Source organism: Pristis pectinata, chromosome 14 (assembly GCF_009764475.1).
Source record: "Pristis pectinata isolate sPriPec2 chromosome 14, sPriPec2.1.pri, whole genome shotgun sequence".
Classification (NCBI taxonomy): domain Eukaryota; kingdom Metazoa; phylum Chordata; class Chondrichthyes; order Rhinopristiformes; family Pristidae; genus Pristis; species Pristis pectinata.
The window spans coordinates 29,331,521-29,354,223 of record NC_067418.1 but is presented as its reverse complement, the minus strand read 5'-3'; the positions used below and the strand labels follow the sequence as shown (position 1 = coordinate 29,354,223).

Here is a 22,703-nt window from a genome sequence, read left to right as displayed (position 1 = left end):
GAAATTTTGTTGTGTAAGGAAAGGGCCCATATTTGGACTAACCAACAACAGTCTTAAAGTTGAATTGCTTAAGTACTGCATGTGACCCTTTCGTTCTGATACTGCACACAACCAAATTTAACCATCCAACCAGATTTAACTGAGCAATTAATTTTTTTGAAAGCTCACTGAGGGTTTCCAACCCTAAAGGAATACTGGGTTAATAAGTTATATTTTTATTTTATAGGTTACACAGTTGACTGGTTTCTCAGATCCAGTGTATGCAGAAGCTTACGTACATGTTAATCAGTATGATATTGTACTTGACGTACTTGTGGTCAATCAAACCAGTGACACACTTCAGAACTGCACTCTGGAATTAGCTACATTGGGTAGGTTTTAACAGTTAAACAGGGTCTTGTTTTGCTTTGTGGAAAACGTTTTTAATCTAACTTTTTTAGATACTCTGCTGCATGAACAACAGCTCAAGAAATAAAATGAATTGGCAGTGATACAGATTCTGCTTGTTTTGTTTCACTAGGTGATCTTAAACTGGTAGAGAAACCTTCACCCCTGACTCTTGCTCCTCATGATTTTGCTAATATCAAGGCAAATGTGAAAGTAGCTTCAACAGAAAATGGCATTATTTTTGCAATATAGGTGAGAAGGAATTTTCTTACTCATAAACAATTAGTGTGTTTTTCTTCTGAAGAAAAATATTGGGAAATGCAGTGCATTTGTTGGTTCCTGTCACAGATGATTTGTTGGATTCCTTTTAACAATTGTTTTAATACTTTGAAAGAAATTGAGAGATTCGAAGCTTGATCGAAGGAGACAGCTTTTTGCAGTTGGTGGTGTGCAATGTCAATTCACTATTGACATTAATTTTGAGAACCTTTTGGTGATCCTTTCATCAGGAACTAGCACAGACCACTAGGAGGATTCTTCATGGCAAGGCTCGGCACATTAAAAAAGACCTTTTAATGCTGTAAGACGTGGTCTGTGTTCTGCCTGATCATGGGTAAAATAAAATTAAGCTATTATTCCTACATCTTAAAACTTAACTTGCCTTATCACAGAGTCAGAAACACTCAAGTATTTGATGTTCAGAAAAATAAATACCAAGAAAAACTCAAGTGAAAATTAACATTTCTGAAATGAATAGATCCTAAGTTGAGACTCATGTCGCCACTGCCCTCATTCAAATTGAGGGGGAACCTGTTCCTGCACGTTATATCTCATGAATTTTTATGTATCTTTCTTCTTTTTGATAATTGTAGGACATTCCTTCACCCAGCTCCCAAGAATGGGAATTTCCTTTGTTCATGTGTGGGAATCCTGAAATTTCATTTAGTTGCATAAATTAATGATAGTGAACACTAACAGCTTTGCCATCCTAATCCAACAATGTCTGGGGAATTATGTTTCATAACTTCCAGAGGGAAGTAGAAATTTGAACACAGATATTAGTTTTAAAAGTTAAGTAATGGTGGCACAGTGGTGCAGTCTCAAAGAGTAACCTGCCTCATGACTCCATTGACCTGGGTTTAGTCCTGATCTCCACTGCTGTCTGTATGGAGTTTCCACATTTTCCTTGTGACTGCACAGGTTTCCTCCCACATGCCAAGAAGAATGGGGTAGTATGTTAATTAGTTACAGTGAATTGCTCCAAGTTTGTAAGTGAGGTTTGAATCTGTAGAGAGTTGATAGTGTAAGGAGAACAAAACGGGATTAATGTGAAATGGGTGCTTGATGGAAGGTACAGATAAATCGGCCTGTTTTCTTACTCTATGATATTGATAGGAAAGGATTTATTCCTTTTCAAAAATTGAGCTACTTGACTGAATTCTGTTTCTAATCTGTGCTTCTAGTTTATGATATATCTGGGGCAGCAAGTGACCGAAATTGTGTGGTACTGAGTGACATACACATTGACATCATGGACTATATTCAGCCTGCATTGTGCACTGATGCAGAGTTTCGTCAGATGTGGGCAGAATTTGAATGGGAGAACAAGGTAAAGAAAACATTTACCAAAGTAATATTTAACTTGCATAGGTTAAATTGACGTTTTCATGGATAACTGATTGGGTGATCCCTAATCTGTGTTTTTTGTTTCAAGGTTACTGTTAATACGAACATTACTGATCTAAATGAATACTTGCAGCACATTCTTAAATCTACCAACATGAAGTGTTTGACTCCAGAGAAGGTGCGTACTACTTGCATGTTAGAGTTGCAACAATATGTGATTTTTATTTTTGTTTTGTAAAGTCTGAGCTCTTACTTGTCATTTTTGCCATGCAGTATTGATATCTGTCCATGCCCAATTTACCCAGTTCATTCCAGTTGATCTATGAGCCACGATTCCATTAATTTGAGCAAATTTCTGATTAGTATTTTACGACTTTAATGCTTATGCTTCGTAAATTAGGCATTGGGATTTTCAAGTGAGATTTGCTAAAATGTAGACAACACATTGGCAAAATTACAGCTCAAGGGACTGAAGGAGCAGTGAGAGCACTGGACGATCTTGGTTGTGAAGAAAGGCAGAGAGCAATCTCTTGTGTCTAATAAATATTGAACTGCATGTGCAGAGCAGTAGATGTGGTTCCATTTTTAATTGGACTTAATAGCTTTCTCAACATCCTGGCTCTTGAATACTGCATTCGGGTTAGTCATCTGAGGCACGAAAAGTGTCTAAAGCTGAAGTGTAATGTGTACATAGAAGCACTTAAAGGGTTAAACGGTGATAACTGAGCATGTTGTTTCTTAAGGACAGGAATCTTGATTACAGTGAAACTGAATTCTGCTGAAATTTACATATCTAATGTTTTAAATCAAAAATGGTATTTATGTTCATTAAGTTTGGGTTCACTTCAAGTTTTTGTTGTTGGAAGACAGTTATTCAGGAGGAATTTGGATTCTGGTATCAAGAAGCTTCCCCTGGACAAACCATGTTGTTTGTTCTATTTGTTGTAATAGGCCAGATCTTGCTGTTGGGTTTGCTCCCTGCATTTGCCATCCAAAATCGTATCACTTCTATTTATCCAATCCAGATGCACAAGACCAATCCAAACATATAATATTAATTGATACCATCTTAAGGGTTGTGGCCTATGTTGTTAGTGCAATGCTTCATTGTGGAATCTTCCAGAAATGCTCTGCTTTTAGGGAGGAACTGCCTGCCTGTATAGTGCATTCTTCATTTAGTAATCTCTTGTAGTCCAGTCTGCAGTGTGTATATATAGGGGAATCTTGGCACTGTCACGCTCCACCTGGATCAGGACCACATGGACTTCTCTGCACATGCAATCCAGTGCATGTGCAGTGAATGTCAATTGAGTGAGTGATTATCAATGATTCCTTTTGGGACCACCAGAATTAGCAGTCAAATCCAGGCTGATTCGTTGCTAATTGGTCTCATTTGGTCATGATTGCTCATGTACAAAGTGAAATGCAAGATTCACTTCATGCTGGTCCAAAAAACGTGAGAGTTTGGAAATAATTTCACCCTGAAGGCTGGAGGAGGGTGAATGGGCAGTTAGGAAGTTGATAAATAGGTCAAGGATTGAGACTAGAGAGTTGTGAGGAGAATAGAAAAGTATCCTTCTAGCACATGGATAATACACCATGTAATTTCTTTCCCTTTTGTACCCCAGGGAAAATGTGAGAGGACTCTTTACCTGTAGAATTCCAGAGAACCTCACTTGGGATCTGAACTTAAAAATTAGATGGCAGATCTCCACTATAAATAAAATGGCATTTATTTATTTTCCCTTTTTTGAGGGTGGTTGGATGATGGGCCAATTGTAAAAAAAAAGGTGGGTGGTCTTTGAAACTCGACTTATGAAGTGGAATCCAAGAATACTGCATTATAAAAAGACTTGATGTCTGTGTATATTTCATCTGAACATTGTATTGCACTGCCACCCAGTGGAATTGTTTAAAGATTTGCATGCTTGCTTCAGAGTTTAAAAACAACCATCAGATCTTGTTCTTGAACAGATTGTTAGTTTGATGGGTCTCCAGCTTTGGCTTTAGTGTAACAGAATGTCATTCTGATATCAGTAATGTCACTGCATTTTTTTCTTGAGACAATAAATCCAACTTACCATTTTTATGTTGTGCGAGATGAATTCCGTGACTTGTCATTTTGGCAATTAAAGCCATGATTATATATGCTAAAATGTGAACAAACTTAAGTAAACAGGAAATGGAAATGGCTGGTTGCTGTATGGCAACATATAATTGGGCTGGCATCACGGCTGGGGAGGGGGTGTGGGGATTGACTGGTTAGAGTGCAGTTATCCAGTTCTCCTGAATCTGGTGAGAGAGTGCTGTTATGAGATTTGTGAGGTGAATATCTGTGATTGGCAGTGTTAAGTCCATATCATTGTGGAAAGATCAGTTCTTGGCTTGAAATGCTCTTTACACAATTTAAATTTAAAAGCTGGGTGTTGTGTATATTTTGATGAGTAGCACTTGATTACCTTTTACAGAAGGAGATGTGTTTGAAATAGAGCTAAAGGAATGAAGAGTATGCTTAGAGGTTTAAAGTTAAGTATGGGCTGTGAAAGTGCTTGTGAGTCATTTGCAGCAACTGTCCTCCTCCTGTCTTATACGGTTCGGTAACTGTGGGTGGCAGCAGGTTGATATTGGTGCAGAACAAACAAAATACAACATGTGAATACAAAACACAAGCCTGACCTGCTCCACACCTTTTTCTGCAGTTTTAAATGTTAGAAATAAATATGGTAACGGCATTTAAAAAGGTCTGAGTAGAGTGGAACTATTCCGTCCAGGATAACTTGGCTCTGTAATTAAATTGAAAGTTCAAGTCCCTGAGCTCAAAGGAGAATCAGAGATGTAGCAATTTTAAATGCAGCAGGAAGCATTGCATGCTACTCCCATTAGACTCTTACATTGGTGCGATATACATCATTCAAATTAATAAGACAAAAACAAAAGGCATCCAGTACTCAGAAGTAAAATAATCTGTGATTGTTCATTTTTATGGATCTGGGTGTTTGTTGTCAAGGCGAAATTTATTGCCCATCTCTATTGACGTTATGAGTCATCTTGCAAAGCTACAGTCCTCCTTGTTGTTTGGATGGCTGTTTGATTGGGAGTTAGAAGATTTGGACCCAGTGATATATTTCTGAGCCAGGATGGTGTGTGACTTGGAGGGAAGCTTGCAGGTAGTGTGGTGCTCCCATACACCTGCCGACCTTGACCTACTTGATGGTAAGGTTGTGAAAATGGGAGATGTTGCTGGCACATAACTGCAATGCATTTTGTAGATGATATACTGTGTACTGGTGCTGAGGGAATGAATTCAAGTAGGTTGCTTTGTTTTGGTGGTGTTGAGTTTCTTGAGAGTTGTTGGACCTGCACTCATCCAGGTGGAGTATTCCATTATGCTCTTGGCTCTGTATTGTAAATGGTGGAAAGGCCTTGAGGTGTCAGGAGTTGAGTTACTCACTGCAGGTACCCGACTTCTGATCTGTTGTTGTAGCCATGGTATTTATACGGCTGGTCCAATAGTTTCTGGTCAATTGCGACTCCCAGGATGTAGATGGCAGGGTACTCTGTGATTGTAATGCCATTGAATGTAAAAACTGTGTGGTTATTTATACTCTGCACTTTTGTGTCAAAAATATTACCTGACAACGTTCAGGCATGGGCTAATTCCTTTGCTGAGGAGTTGCAAATGTATTAAACATTGTGCAACATCAATGAACATCCCCACTTCTCACCTTATGATGGAAGAAAGGTCATTAATACAGTACCTGAAGGTGTTTGGTTGAGAAGCATCCCCTGCAGTGAAATGCTGGGGCTTGTGCATGGTATAATTCCAGCCACTCAAGTTTTATTCTGCCCCTTGACTTGAGCTTTATCAGGCTGCCTTGATCCCACACTTGGGCAGTCACTCTAACCTCACCTCTGGAATGTTTCAACCAAAGCTGTCATGAGGTCTGGATTGCATGGTTTTGGCAAAACGCAACAGGGCATTGGTGAGTAAGTGAATTTGATAGCAGTATCGACGTCACCTTTATATTGCTGATGATTGTGAGTAGACTGGATGGTAATTATCCTGTGAACAGGACGTAACTGGGGCAATTTTCTACTTTGCTGGCTTTCTGCTGGTGTTTATAACTGTCCTGGAACAGCTTGGCTAGAGGCATCCAACTCACCTTTTCTCTAAAATTCTAAGTTAGCCCATTCATCTGGGTAACAGATGCTGTTTTTCTATCTTCAGTAAAGTTGTGACTCTGTGCGAGAGACCACATTGTGAACATTGAATACATCCCACTAATTAGAAAGAAGAATACTTAATTGCTCTTCCATCTGTAAAGTAATTTTGGAGCTATAAACAGTGGGAATGGACATTGCCTCTTGTTTCTTGCACCACAAAGGAGTCAGGTTTGTGGAATGAGTTGGGGGTTGCAGAGGAACTCTGTCGTTGCATGATATCTGGAGAGGACTGAAGATGTGTTCATAGTGACATCTTATTGGAGGCCAGAAGTGTGAATATGGAGGCTGATAGGAGTGGAAGCTGAGGCTGAGGAGAATCTAATATCATTCTGGTAGGGAGGGGCTGAGGAAGAGCAGATATGCAGACCACAGGACTAAAGGTCAAGGACCCTGTCAGATTGGTGCAGAGGAATCCTCATTTGATGAAGGAAGTACTGGTATGGAATAGTTTTTTAAGTATTCCTTAAGTTTTTAAACTTCAAAAGGCATTATTTACAATTCACTTGGGTATACAATCTCAAACTTCATTCTGTATTTTTAATAAATTACAGTTACTTGTAACCAATTTATTCACTCATTTTCCTGGATGTTTAGCTCAAATATGACATCATAACTTCACTTCAAACTTGGTCAAACTTCTGATCATGGACTTCTCTTGCATTTGTATTTTTTGAGAGACAGCAAATTGTCTAATACTATAAATTTTTTTTTCAATTTCAGGCACTTTCTGGTTACTGTGGTTTTATGGCTGCCAACCTCTATGCGCGATCCATATTTGGAGAAGATGCACTTGCAAATGTTAGCATAGAAGACCAGTTCACCTTGGATCCGATGCTCCTGTGACTGGTCACGTACGCATTCGAGCAAAGAGTCAGGTAAATTGTAAAATGAACTATTGTTTATGATTCTAGAGTGAAATTTGGTCATGTTCTTCTAAATATAGAAGGATAAGCATTTAGGTTTAAAACAAAACTATGATCCCTCTATATCTGGTAAACTACTTCCATTTACTGTGTTCATTTTATCTTGCAGGAATGGCTCTCAGTTTGGGTGATAAGATCAACCTGTCCCAGAAGAAAGTGAAAGCATAGCGGATTTTTAAACACCTTTTTGGCTTCAATTAATGTTAGTTAATCCACCAATATCCAAGTTTATCTAATACAAATCATAGATGCTGAGTATGCTGAAGAGAGCTTATGATTTGTGACCTTTCCATAAATGAAGCTTCTATTATACAATTCAAAGACCTTAGAATCCTTTCATTTTGTCTTTGTCTTGCTGCAGACATCCCTTGTTTTACACTAAAGTTTATCATTATATAAAATAAATTCTGGAAGTGTTCATTGTTCATCTGGTGTTGGGAATTTTGAGGTATTTTCCATTAGTATTTGTTGTGAGAATATGGTTACCAAAAGATAGAAAACTGTTCATGTCCATATTACTTGTGAAAACCTGCCTCTGAATAGATGTAAATCCAATTGGAAAATGCTGTTTTTTTTTCCTTTCCCCAAATCATTACAATGAATATTACTTGAATCTTAACTATATTCTGACAACAGTGCCATCTACATAGTATATTAAGGATGAAAAGGTGGAATTGAGGTTACTTTGAAAGTTTTAGCAATCTAGAATATGAGGGGTTAACCATTTTTTTTACATGTTGTATGAATGATGCAACATGTAATTTAAAAAAAGGGCAGAGCTTTTACCTGATTTGTGGAACATGTGTTGTGTATTTATCTCACTCAAAAGTAATCCTAGAATCAATCAGTATTAGCTCCTCCACAACTGCACCATAAAATGATAATTTACACCTTGTATATTGTGTTGACTCATTTGTTGGTGACACCAATTATCAGTCAACGGCATTCTCCTTTATTCTTCAGTATCTGTCCTATCCTTTCAGGCATGTGCACAGGAATGGGGGAGCAGCTGAGACATGCCCCAACCCACTCCAAATCCCCAAATAATCTGGAAGCACAGATTTGTATAAGGTCCTTTATTGTGCCCCTCCAAAATGTGCACATTTAAATTCGTATGCTTGCCCTTGAGTCCTCTTCTTCGCACACAACCATAAAAGCAACAATTGGTTATTAAGACAAATCACACATTTTACATGTGGAAAATATAGAACTAGGTTGTGGATATTTTGATAATCATTACTTAAATCCTTGCAGGTGCCGTCCTCAGCAGCTTTTCTAATTCCACTGAGATTTTTGGCTGAAATTTGAAGTTTCTCGAAGTATGTGGCAATGTGATAGCAAGATAAAATTAATGTTTTAATAGCCTAATTAGAGATGTTATTTATCTAATAATTAAACCTAACTCTTCGTGAATTGAGAAGTGATGTGTTTGGTTGGAAGCATCTGCAAGAAATGGCTTAAGGTTTTGCAGGTCCTCTGTTTGCAGATGTCTTATCTTTAAAGAAGCCTTTGGGATAACTTGCACAAGTCTTTTCATCTTTGAAAGAAGTATATTTAAAAAAAATTAGGAATTAGCTATCCAGTTTTTCAGAGTACAGCTAGACATGATTATAGCTGGACAAACAGCATACTGTTTAAATTAAAGTCTCAAGGCAATTTATGAAAAGACATATAATAAACTAAGCAGTTGATCTTTTCACTTTGTCTGAAATTATGTCTCTTAACTGGACAGTAAGTTCCAAAGTGCTAAGAAAAATATCTTTATTTTATACACGTGTTTTTCAATTAGTCCAGCCTTGTAGATACTTGGTGGTTTCCCCCTCTCCCCCCCCCCCCCCCCCCCCCAAGTGCCCCCTTTTAAAAAATGCTTTCACTAGCATTTTCAGATGGTAGTCCCATTGAACAATTTGTTAACCTGGAGAGATTCGAATTACATTTCGTCTGCTGAAAATATCAATAGCTATGATGGATTCACTTATTCATTTGCTGAATACGAATGTTGCTAGCTAGGCCAGCATTTTTTGTATGTCACTAATTTCCTTTTAACTGAATGCCTGCTTGGTCATTTCAGAGGGCAGTCATAGAGTCAACTACATTGCTCTGGATTTGGAGTCACAAATAGGTCAGATCAGGTAAGAATAGCAAACCTTTCCCTGAAGGATAACAGTGAACCAGATAAGTTTTAATGACAATTTAGGAGCTTCACAGTATGAATACTTAAGTTTTCATTGCAGAAACTATTTAATCAAATCCCAGCATACACGGTGAAATATTGGAACATTGCATTCTAATATTCAATAAAAAATAACCATATAGTCATCAGTTTTAGTCATAGATTTCCCAAGTCCATGTCCATTCTATACAGTGAACTTCTTAAAATTTTGGCCCTTAGACTTATCCTGGTTCTGTCTTCTGTGGTGGTGTTGCCCTTTGCGATAGGCTGCAACTCTGCCTTATCTTCCCTAGAATGTTTTAACTGGATTTCCATGACACCCTCCACCCACATCCCTAATTCTGCTCAACTATTTTCTTGTGTCTCCACACCAGCTCCAACCTGCCCTTCTCCCAAATCTTTAACTGTACTTACCATCCAATGTCTAAAAGATTCTTCTTCCAATGCTGGGCTACTATTTCCTTCCTGGGGTCTTCTCACTGGAAATGTTTGCTCTTCAGTGACATAGTCCTTAATAGCTGTGTTTCAATATCCTTCACTACAACGTGGTTTTGAAATCTTGATGTAGGTCATTGTTTGTCATTTTTGAGTTGACCTCGACACTCCAGGTTAATGAAAAGCAAAAGAAGATGTGCTATTGCTTTCTGTCATGGAACTGCCCACATTTGGCAATCTATGAATGGACCTTTTGTCAGGCACTTCTAGATGACTTCTGCATCAAATTATACTCAATTCCAAAAGGAAGGAACTGGATAGGTTAAAAGGACAGGTTAGTAGCTAAATATGATAACATGGAATTGCATGCTAATGTGATAAATATCACAAAAGATCTGAAGGAGGTTTACAATTATAGTATTTGCTTAGTGGCTAAACATCTTTTTAGTAATCTTTAACTGAAAAACATGTTTACTGATCATGGATTGCCATGGCCTGTGCCTTTCAGAATTGTTTGTTTAGTTTTACATTATGTTGTATCCACATGAACAAAAATTTGTAGTCATTAATATGACGATGATAGTCTTTTGTGAGTAAAGTACAAAGAGTGTGGATCAGCCTTGTCTAACATGCATGCAGAGGTTCAATACTGAGACATTCACAAGGTTTTGCAGAGCACTCTGCATGTAAGTTTGACATGCAGAAACGTGTATGATGCATTTGAACTACCTTTAGGCAAATTTGAACTGAATTAGACAATTCCTGCAGTTGAATGTATGTCTTTTGAGACCAAAGAGTAATGTTACCAATCAATGCACTGAGAAATAAATGCTGAAATTATAATCATTTATTAATCCAATTTTTTTGCAATCATGAAGCAAAATACAGGTTATTGGGTCACTGTAATAGTGTTGGGACCCAGACTGACACAGATGGTGTGGGTTCCAACGAAGAGAGAGAGAGATGAGGTCATGCTCATCATAACTGATCAGTTTGAATGAGATGTAAATTGATGAGTAAGGAGAGAAGGGGAAACAGTGCAGGAACTGTGAAATGCAAAGGACTACGGTTTGAAAACTGAAATAAAAGAGTGCTACAAATATCCAACAAGTCAGGGAGCATTCATGGAGAGGGAAATAATGTTACAGGTCAGTGACCTTTCTTCCATTTCTGATAGAAATTGGAAAGACTGGTTATCCGAAATTGTTAAATTTGTTGTTTAGTCCTGAGAACTGTACTCTGCCACAGTTACCTCAGTTCTGCCTCCTCCCACCCTGCTTCCTGTAACTATTCCGCAAGTTTCTTCAGCTACTTTGTTCTGTTGACACCTTTCGTTTGTAGTATCTTCCTTTTTCAGTAACTGGATTTTCTGCTAGTATAGTTAAAGGGCTCTCATCTGTTCTAATTACTACACCTCTGTTCTTGTCCTCCTTTCCTCCCACACAAAGCAAGTAGAAGGTTCCTTTGGCTCTCAATTTCCACCCCACCAGCCTTCACGTTCAATGGATCATCCTTCATAATTTCCATCACATTCAACATGATGCCACCACCAGTTGCATCTTGCAGCTCCATCAAGAACTTTTCATGGCATCTTGTCATGCAACCACAGGCGATGCAATACCTGCCCTTTTTACCTTTTCCCTTCCAATCATCCACAGACACACACACAAAGGTGAAGCAGCGATTCACTGGTACCACTTCCAGATTACAGCATTCGATGATCGTGATATGGTTTCCTCTACGCTGGAGATGCCAAATAGAGCAGATTAGGTGACAACTTTGCGGAACGCCTTTGTTCAGAACGCAAATGTGACTCTGAGCTTCTGGTTGCCTGTAAATGTAATTCTTAATCCCAATCCCACTCTGGCCTCTCTAGATTTATGCTCTTGCACTATTCCAATGAAGTCTAACATGGAGTAGTATCTTGTTCTCCAACTCTGCACAGCACAGTCTTCAGGATTGAACACTAAATTAAATTTCAGATGACCAGCATTTCCAGTTTCCATCAAAACAAGTCGGTTCTGATGAAAGATTATCAACCTACAATGTTATCTCTGTTTCTTTCTCTACAGATGATGCCTGTTCTGCTGAGTAAGACACTTTCTGTTTTTATTTTAACCTGAGCTATTTCTTTCCTATTTATATATCAAAAGATGTTTCTGCACTCGTTTCTCACCAGATTATTCTCATTTTCTACTTTGAATTTCCATGTTGATGTCTTGGTTCTCCTTTGCTAAATTCTGAAATTTTCCTAATGTTCTGGCTTGCTGCTTTTTCTGGAAATATAAGTATTTTCCTTTGACCTAATACTATCTTTAAACTCTGTAGTTAGCTGCAGCTGGATCCTTTCCAATTGGGTTCTTGGACTTTCAAGGGATATATAGGTGTTATAAACTTTGTATTATTTAAGTGTTAACTGTTGCTTTTTTACTATCATATAATTTCCCAATGCCAATTCATACCTCACACCTTTTGTGCTTTGCTTTGCTTTGACTTCAGCCACTGATTACCAAACAGCTTTCAATTGTGATATGATTGAAGTGTAATATGATCACTCTTCCCTGAAGGCCTAATAACTACCAGATTATTAATTGTTACGAACCAGCAACAAAAGAAACACTGAGTCATGTATAAGTGCTTAAAACTACTTTATTAACAACTACTTATGATAAGAAAAATAAAAGTAAAAATGTTAGAATGTTAGAAGTAAAAATGTTAAATCTTAAACATTAACCCCAAGAACTAAACTCATAGTGTGTGTGTGTGGCAAATTCCCAAACTCCAAGTCCAGGAATGGTTCTTAAAGTTCAGTTCAGCAAGCCATAAGGTGAAATGTGAGCCAAGGCTTTTTCAACAACCACCGTTGACTGAAGACAAAACGTAGATGTAGAGAGAAAATAGAGAGTAATTACGAAATCCAAATGTTCCACTTTGGAACCCAAATGGACACCTCAGTATTTACTCAGCAGTGACCATTCCACCGCATCTTCCTCACCCTGAAAGACACTCGAATCGTGGCCGTCCACACAAATACCTGTTTCCCTCTACAGGTTAACGACAAAGTGGACTCTACCGGACTACTCCAAAAATCTATGCGTGGATTGTAGTGACAGGCACAGTTATTGTTTCTCATCCATCGATAGAGAAACTAGCAGGCTGGTGTCTCTCTCTCTCCTCTCTGACTGTCTCGACTGACTGCTTCAAAAACGTCATTATGTCCTTTAACTTCTGTTGTCATAACCGCACGCGCCGTGCGCGCACGCACACACACACCCACTATGCTCTATCTTAAAGGGACATTTACCAATAGTAACCTAGTCCGTAACATAATGAACTCTTTTTGTTGTATATTAATACATCTCAAATATTCTGTTCCCTTATTGGTCCCTTATCAAACTGATCTAGGAACCGATCTCTTACACATTCATGATTTGTCTTTACATTATTTCTCCTAAATTTGGTTTGCCAGTCTGTATGTAGATTGGAGCTTCCCATAATTATTTTACTCTTGTCACTGCATCTCTAAGTTCCTAATTACTGCTAAACCCTACATTATCATTACTGATGGGAGACTTATAGACAACTCCCATCAATGTTCTCTGTTCCTTAGCTCTAACCAAATGGATTTTATGGATTGATCTTCAGAGCTTGGAGCCTTTTCTCCCCAACTTTATCCCATTCTTTAAGGTCAGTACTACCCTTGCTCCTCTTCCATTTTGCCTATCCTAAAATTTTAAGTGTCCTGAATATTTAATTCCCAACCTTTAGTCATTTACAACCATGTCTCCATGACAATAGATCACACCTTGTTTATTTGTGGCATTAATTTATCTAAATTGTTAACTAATGTGTATATTCCGATAAAGAGCCTTCAGTTTTGTTGTCTTATTTTTTTTCCAAGTTGGTGCAGGAGGGAAGGTTTTAGATTTTTGGATCATTGGGATCTCTTTTGGGGAAGGTGGGACCTGTACGGGGAGGACGGGTTACACATGAACCCGAGGCGGGGGGCCAATATCCTTGCAGCCAGTTTTGCAAGGGTGGTTCGGGAGGGTTTAAAACTAGTTTGCAAGGGGGATGGGAACCAGAGGGATAGGTCAAAGGAAGAAAGGGATGGGGAAAAGTCAGATCTAATAGGTAGGGAGGCTTTGAGGAAGGAGAAGCAGAGTGCAGACTATAAAAGTAGAAAGGTAGACGGGCTAAAGTGCATTTACTTAAATGCAAGAAGCATCAGGAATAAGGGTGATGAACTGAGAGCTTGGACAAGTACATGGGACTACGATATTGTGGCTATTACAGAGACATGGCTGACACCAGGACAGGAATGCACATTGAATGTTCCTGGTTTTCAGTGTTTTAAAGGGATAGGAAGGGGGGGGGGGGAGGGGTGGCGATACTGGTCGGTGGACAATATTACAGTTGCAGAAAGGGTGGATAATGTAGAAGGATTCTCTCTAGAGTCAATATGGGTGGAAGTTAGGAACAAGAAAGGAGCAGTTACCGTACTGGGAGTATTCTATAGCCCCCCCCGGTAGCAGCAGGATACCAAGGAACAGATTGGGAGGCAGATTTTGGAAAGATGCAAAAATAACAGGATTATTATCGTGGAGAATTCAACTTCCAAATATTGATTGGCACCTGCTTAGTGCCAAAGGTTTTAGATGGGGCAGAGTTTGTTAAGTGTGTCCAGGACGGATTCCTGTCACAGTATGTTGACAGGCCGACCAGAGGGGATGCCATATTAGATCTAGTATTAGGTGACGGAACTGGGTCAAGGTGACAGATCTCTCGGTGGGTGAGCACTTGGGGGACAATGCCCACCGCTCCATCAACCTTTAGCATTGTCGGGGACAGGGATAGGAGCAAAGAAGACAGGAAGATATTTAATTGGGGGAAGGCGAATTATGAGGCTATAAGGTGAGAACTTGAGAGTGTAAATTGGATGACATTTTTGAAGGGAAATGTACTATGGAGATGTGGTCACTGTTCAGGATCTCTTGCAGGATGTTAGGGATAAATTTGTCCCAGTGAGGCAGAGAAGGAATGGCAGGGTGAAGGAACCATGGGTGACAAGAGAGGTGGAACAACTAGTTAGGAAGAAGAAGACAGCATACATAAAGTGTAGGTGGCAAGGATCAGATAGGGCTTCGTGAGGAATATAGAGTAGCAAGGAAGGAACTTAAGAAGGGACTGTGAAAAAGCTTTAGCAAAGTAGTGTTAAAGAGAATCCCAAGGCTTTTTCTCGTACGTGAAGAGCAGAAGGATGACGAGAGTAAAGGTAGGTCTGATTAAAGACAAAGGTGGGAAGATGTGCCTGGAAGCTGTGGAAGTGGTTGAGGTTCTCGATGAATACTTCTCTTCAGTATTCACCGAGGAGAGGGGTCTTGATGATGCTGAGGACAGTGTTGGTAAGGGTAATGTTCTAGAGTATGTAGATATCAAGAGAGAGGATGTGTTGGAGCTGTTAGAAAATATTAGAACAGGTAAATCCTGGGCCTGACAGAATATTCCTCAGGCTGCTTCGTGAGGCGAGGGAGGAGATTGCTGAACTGTTGGCTGGGATCTTTGAGTCCGTCGGCCACGGGAATGGTATTGGAGGATGGCGAATGTTTGTCCCCTTATTCAAAAAAAGGTAGTAGGGATAGTCCCAGGAATTACAGACCAGTGAGCTTGATGTCTGTGGTGGGTAACCTGTTAGAAAGGATTCTTAGGATCTATGAGCATTTAGAGAAATTATGGACTGATTAGGGACAGCCAGCATAGCTTTGTGAAGGGAAGATCTTGCCTCACAAGCCTGATACGGTTTCTTTGAGGAGGTGACCAGGAAGATTGATGAGCTTAGTGCAGTAGATGTGGTCTACATGGATTTTAGTAAGGCGTTTGACAAGGTTCCGCATGGTAGGCTTCTTCAGAAGGTCGGAGGCCAGGGGATCCAGGGAAGCTTGGCCGTGTGGATTCAGAATTGGCTTGCGTGTGGAAAGCAGAGGGTTGTGGTGGAGGAGTTCATTTGGATTGGAGGGGCTGTGACTCGTGGTGTCCCACAGGGATCAGTTCTGGGACCTCTACTTTTCGTGATATTTATTAATGACTTAGATGAGGGGGTGGAAGGGTGGGTTAGCAAGTTTGCAGGTGACACAAAGATCGGTGGTGTAGTGGATAGTGTGGAGGGCTGCCGAAGCTTACAGAGGGATATTGATGAGATGCAGAGCTGGGCTGAGAAGTGGCAGATGGAGTTCAATCCAGAGAAGTGTGAGGTGGAACACTTTGGAAGGACAAACTCCAAGGCGGAATACAAGGTTAAAGGCAGGATTCTGGGTAGTGTGGAGGAGCAGAGGGATCTGCGTGTTCATATCCACAGATCACTGAAAGTTGCCTCACAGGTGGATAGGGTAGTAATAAGCTTATGGGATGTTAGCTTTCATAAGTCGTGGGATCGAGTTTAGAGCCGCAAAGTAATGTTGCAGTTTCACAAAACTTAGAGTACTGTGTCCAGTTCTGGTCGCCTCATTATAGGAAGGATGTGGAGGCATTGGAAAGGGGCGCAGAGATTTACCAGGATGCTGCCTGGATTCGAGAGTATGGATTATGAGGAGAGACTAAAGGAGCTAGGGCTGTTCTCATTGGAGAGAAGGAGGATGAGGGGAGACATGATAGAGATATACAAAATATTAAGAGGAATAGGTAGAGTGGACAACCAGTGCCTCTTCACCAGGGCACCAATGCTCAATACAAGAGGGCATGGCTTTAAGGTAATGGGTGGGAAGTTTAAGGGTGATGTCAGAAGGGAGGTTTTTCACCCGAGAGTAGTTGGTGCATGGAATGCGCTGCCTGGGGTGGTTGGTGGAGGCTGATACGTTGGTCAAGTTCAAGAGATTGTTAGAAAAACATATGGAAGAATGTAAAATAGAGGGATATGTGGGAGGAAGGGGTTAGATAGTCTTAGGTGTGGTTTGAAGGTCGGCTCAACATGGTGGGCCAAAGGGCCTGTATTGTGCTGTATTGTTCTGTGGTTCTAAATGGAGTTGTATTTGCTGACACACCTGCACTTCATTTCAAATCCCCAAGTATGTAATTTTAAGCCATATCTACATCTGAGTTTGGTTCACAAGATGAATGATTTCAGCCTGATTGAAGTGAAACCTGTCCCCAGGGAGCAGCTCCTACTTTGCCAGTATTGGTGCCAATGCCCCATGAATTGAAACCCATTCTTCCTTCCTCCACCCCCACCCAATCTTTGAGCCAAACATCCTCTGCCCTTACTGATCCTCTGCCAATTGCCTGTGGCTCAGGGTGTAATCCAGTGATTACTACCTTTGTGGTTCTGTATTTTACTTTGGTTCCTCCATCCTTCTTCAGTAGAACCTCCATTGTCCTCTCTGTGTTGCTGGTTTCCACCCAGGCCATTACAACTGGATGTTTTCCTTCATAGTCCAAGTTCTTCAACCCTTTACTCCTGGCACAGGACAGGTTGCAGAGAACAATGTTTATCCCCCTAACTGTACTATCCCTATAACTCCTACCTTCTGTTTCACTTCCCCTTCTTGAAAGACTCCATGTCATTAAAGCTCTGGTCATTTTGCTGTTCTTGCATGCAGTTTCTTCTCTCATCCACACAGGTCGCATGATTTTATTGGACAAATGCAATGGCTGAGCTTCCTTCGTCGCTTCCTTCTGGATTCTTATACCTGCCTCACTCGAGTTAACTCTCCTATCCTTCTCGACTGACTTGTTCTGCGGTACTTAATCTTCATGACCAGGAGAGATTTTGGATGGCAATTCCAGTGGAGGCACAGCTGGCAAAATTTGGCATGAAGGGAGTTTTTTTTAAAAAGACAGTAAAGAGAAATGGGACATTTTCAGATTGACGAGTGGTAACCAGAGGGGTGCCTCGGGAATTAGTCCTGGGGCCTCAGCTATGTTCAATGTACATTATAGTTAACTGAAGGGACCAAGTGTTGTGTATCCAAGTTTGTTGACAGCACAAAGTTAGATGTGAGGAGCAAACCTGGGATCTGCAAAGAAATATGGGGAAGTTAAATAAGTAGACAAAGTGATGGCAGATGTGTAGGATTTAGAGAAATCCACAAGTTTATGACCACCTGACAGTGGACCAGGCTACTGCTGCTGCTGCCGGCAAGGTTCTGGCACAGTCTTTTGCTGGAAGTCCAGCTCTCAGCTCTGGTGTGTTGTGGTGCAGCGTAGGGGCTGTCTCCATGCAGACAGCCTCCTGCACAAGGCTTTGGCAACTGTTGGAATCCCCACCTGCTGGCTCACCTATAAAGCCATTGCTGAAATTGTTTTTGAATGTCTAATGTCATTTAAATAATTTTAAAAAATTAAAACAAACACACATTTAAAGGCAATTCAAAATGTATGAACTAACAACTAGATCAAATTAAAAACTCTTCCCACCTTTCTGCTGGCAGAAGAATAAATAAAACAGTGATAGGGCAAGTGAGGATAAGCATGATAAGTTCAGTTTTCAGTGCCTGCAGATTACATTTATCCTTCGTCCCAGCCTAAAAGAAGGCTTGAATACCAGATGTATGGGAGCATTGCGATGGGCAGGTTCCCCTCCATTTCTTCACTGGCGCCGGGACTAAAGCCTGTAACTCCCTGTCCACTGGTACTATGAGAGTGTGATCACTATTTGGAGAAAAGCAGTTCATCATCTTCTCGAGGACAATTTGGGATGGGCAATGTTTACTAGCTTTGCCAGTGCTCTCTCTGTTCTGAAAATAAATAAAAACAGCAAATATTTTGCAAACTGGTATAAATATGCATTTATTCCAAGGTTTACTTCTTTCAGGACCGTGTCCTGTTGTTAGCCTCTTCTTCTGTCAAGAACCATTGATTGCTTCTCTGTGACTGCCTGATCACTGATTTGCTTCAGGAAGTTAAATTGCTCCTTGCAGTTTTAAATCTTTTTTTACCTTTTTCAGCATAAAGGAGTGTAAGAGCCTGATTTGAATCACTTTGGGTATAAAATAAAAAATGAACTCTCAATTCAATTATCTGATGCATATCAAACTGAAAGGGAAGAGGAAATAATTGGCTTGCCTTTACTTCTGGGATTTTTCAGTTAATCTGAAAATATTTTATACAGGTTTTGGTTCAGACCAGTCCCATTAGAAGTTAGTATAGAATGAATTTGGAGCCATCTATCCTTCCATCTATCTTGTTACCTTATGAATATATGCACATGGTTAACAGAATCTGTGAATACTGAAAAGTTGGTGCAGCAGAAATGTAAAAAAATTCTTATCTCTATATTTACAAGGCATGATATACATAACATCACTAAAAATGTTCAGAAAGGATGTATGTTGTGGTTGGGGTGAATAATTGATGAAATAATCAACCATCAAGGGGATAAAATTCCTTTTTAAAATGAAGACACCAGAGAAGAGAAAACAGCCATCAATACACTCGGGTAAATTAATTAGTAAAGTGAATAACTGCTGACAATTAAATCTAAAAAGGTAAATAGAAAAAGTCCAGGAATGTGTTGTGAATTAGCTTAATGTCTGTGCTGGAAAAGATAATGGAATCCTTACTAAAGAGTGTAGTAGAAAAACATCAAGGAGGTGAAAATATTCTGAGATTGCTGTTGTCCTTACATCACAAACACTTGGCCCACATTGTTTCTTCCATTGTGGGTTCTGGTGCTCTCTTCCCTGAGGAGACTGGCTCCTGCTGCGTACATGTGGTTTAACACTGTATCAGCACAATTGGTTGGATTTGTAGAACAAGAAGTTTGACAAGTAATGAAATGAGAGACTGCAGATGCTGGAAATGTGGAGCAATGAACACAAAATGCTGGAGCAACTCAGCAGGTCAGGCAGCAGCTATTGAGGGAAATGAACAGTCGACGTTTCGGGCTGATACCCTTCATCAAGACTGGAAAGGAGGAGGGCAGAAGCCAGAATGAAAGGGTGGGGAGAAGGAGGAGCCAGAGCTGGCGGGTGAGAAGTGAGTCCAGGTGAGAGGGGGAAGGTAGATAGGTGGGGGTGGGGGGTTGGGGTGAAGGGGAATGTTGTGAGAAGCTGGGAGGTGATAGGTGTAAGAGGCAAAGGGCTGAAGAAGGAGCAATCATATAGAAGACCATGGAAAAAAGGGACAGGTGGGCAGGTTGTCAGGGTGGGGGAGCGGAACGAGACTTCTCTCTGCAACCAGGCTAAGTATCACACATGCCCTTATATCTCCTCCCTCACCACCATTCAGGGCCCTAAACAGTCCTTCCAGGTGAGGCAGCTGTTCACCTGCAGTGTCATCTATTGTCTCCAGTGCTCCCAATGCAGCCTCCTCTACATCAGTAAGAGCCAATGCAGATTGGGGGGCTGCTTCGTCGAGCACCTTCACCTCCGTCCGCCCCAACAGCCAGGATCTCCCGGTGGCCAGCCATTTTAATTCTGCTTATATTCCCACATTGACATGTCTGTCCACGGCCTCCTCTTCTGCCACATTGAGGCCTGACACAGGTTAAAGGAGCAACACCTCATATTCCCTCTTGGTAGTCTCCAACCTGACAGCATCAACATCGATTTCTCTAACTTCCAGTAACAACTCCCCTCTGTTTTCCTTCCCCCCTCCCTTTGATTTCCCTCATTCCTGTGGCCCCTTCACCCTTTCTCCTTCCCCTCCCCCGCCCTCACAACCTGCCCATCTCCTTCCCTTTATTCCATGGTCTACTGTCCTCTCCTATCAGATTCCTTCTTCTTCAGCCCTTTGCCTCTTCCACCTATCACTTCCCAGCTTCTCACATCATTCCCTTTCACCCCCCCCCCCCCACCCACCCACCAACCTTCCCCCTCTCAACTGGACTCACCCATCATCTGCCAGCTCGTGCTCCTCCCTCTCCCCCCACCCTTTTATTCTGGCTTCTGCCCTCTTCCTTTCTTGTCCTGATAAAGGGTCTCAGCCTGAAATGTCGACTGTTCATTTCCACCCATAGATGCTGCCTGACCTGCTGCATTCCTCCAGCACCTTGCGTTTGTTGACAAGTAAAGAGGTCCCACCCATTCAGCTCACTGTTGTTGAATGTATATGAATGGCTTAGAATTTGAGGACAAATAGAAAACAGAGAAGAGCTGAAAGCTAGTTATTTAGGCTAATAAAATGTGGGAAGTAATAATCCATAAAGAATTATGGAACTATTACGCAATTATTCAACAGTTTATGACAATGATTTGGACTTGGAAAAGTAACGTAAAATTCCAAAACTTGTGAAGGATGTTAATTTGGGGGTAAACTGGAGTTCTGTGATAAACACATTAAACTTCCAGAATAGATATGCAATTGGCAGATGAGCTTTAAATCAGAATGATCAGGCATATTTTGGGAGGAAGAATAAGGAATACAGATTCTCCATGGAACTTGTGCCCAAATAGGGCCAAGGAGCCAAGCATTCTGTAGTTGCAAATACAAAATCACAATGTAGCAACACAAAGTAATAAGACCTTAAAAAGAAATTTAACAAAAAATCAAAGCACTGGGGTTTACTTCTTACGAGTTAGAATGGAAAAGTGGATGTCTTATATTGAATATGTAGAAACTTGCATAGACCATAAGCATGTGTAAGTGCAAACATTATTTCTCAGGCTGTTAACAGAATTCAGAGGGTATACAGATCAAGACCACAGAAGAGTGAGGCTGCTGGAAAAGAGAGGACTTGAGGGCAATGTTAATGAGACTGGAAGGATCTGAGAGGAAAGATAGAGAGGTTTCCATTTGCTGAAGAGTCTGGAGCTAAGGATCATATATACAAGGAAGTTGTTAGTAAGTCCAATGAGAATTTACCCAAGTAGTGGTGAGAATGTGTAATTTTCTATCACAAGATGAGGCAAATAGTGTGGATTCATTGAAAGAAACACTAGATAAACATGAAGGAGAAAGGATTAGAATGACATTTTGACTGAGTTAGGTCAAAAGAGTAAGTAAATAGTAACATCAAGCCTAACAACTAATGTGGTCCTGCTGAGCCACGTGACCTAGTTCTTTGCTGTAAAGAGGCCTGTGCATGTTTGGAGGCTGAGCAACAAGACATTGTGGACTCATTCATTGAAGTATGTGGGATAATGGCCCTTACACTCAACATCTGCAAGACCAAGTCCCTCAACCAACCCACCCCACTGCCCTGCAACAATGAACATTCGTAGTGAAAACCTGGAAAATATGAACTGCCTTCTATATCTTGGGAACAATTTCTTGGCAAAGGCAGACAACACCATTCAAAGCACCAGCACAGTTTTTGGTCAATTAAGCAAAAGGTTATTTGAAGATCAAGACTTTAGGACGGGTGCAAAGCTCATGTTTTTTTGGGCAGCACTGATCTCTGCCCTTCTATGTGCTTCTGTCTGCAGCTGACAAAATGCCACCAACTCTATCTCCACAAAATCCTCCAAATTCAAATCTTGTCCTGGCAGCTGAGGCATTTAAATTTAGCTAATAATCTGGAATTTAAAACAAAAACAAGTCATTATTAATTATCAGCATAAAACTACTGGATTGTTGTAAAAGCTATCAGCATTCATTCTGGGGAAGAAACCTGCCATCCTTATCCAGTCAGGGCCATGTGAGATTCTGAAACGGTTGATCCTCAAATGTCCTTGGAAGTGGCCCAACAAACCACTCAGTTGTACCAGCACAGTAAAAGAATGAAATCATTGGATAACCTGGCATTAACTTCAATGCCAAACTCAGACCTGGCAAAGCCATTCTCATCCAGTTGATTTTGCAAAGCTCTCCTCACAAACAGCTGGGACTGGTTCCTAAGTCAGGGCAAAAGCCTGATATTCCTTTACTTGCAGAATCATATCATAAAGGCAACAAGCAAGACTTCTCCATTACAAGCACTTGGTATGTTCTGTTCCATCCACAGTACAGATCCACCAGAAGAGGCAGCACAGTGGTATAAGGGCAGGAATGAGCAATGCTGG

At 40.6% G+C, this 22,703-nt stretch overlaps 1 protein-coding gene across 1 annotated transcript in view; it reads left to right on the top strand.

Annotated features, from left to right (window-relative positions):
• copb1 (COPI coat complex subunit beta 1) overlaps positions 1–7,475 on the top strand; it is a 48,416-nt gene extending 40,941 nt beyond the window's left edge. The window contains 8 exon segments of the mRNA XM_052029682.1: positions 227–371; positions 521–630; positions 782–833; positions 1,851–1,996; positions 2,102–2,191; positions 6,958–7,045; positions 7,048–7,111; positions 7,268–7,475. Coding sequence (XP_051885642.1) covers positions 227–371; positions 521–630; positions 782–833; positions 1,851–1,996; positions 2,102–2,191; positions 6,958–7,045; positions 7,048–7,111; positions 7,268–7,328 — 756 coding nt within the window. The 3' untranslated portion in view covers positions 7,329–7,475.
• The last annotated feature ends 15,228 nt before the right edge of the window (positions 7,476–22,703 follow it).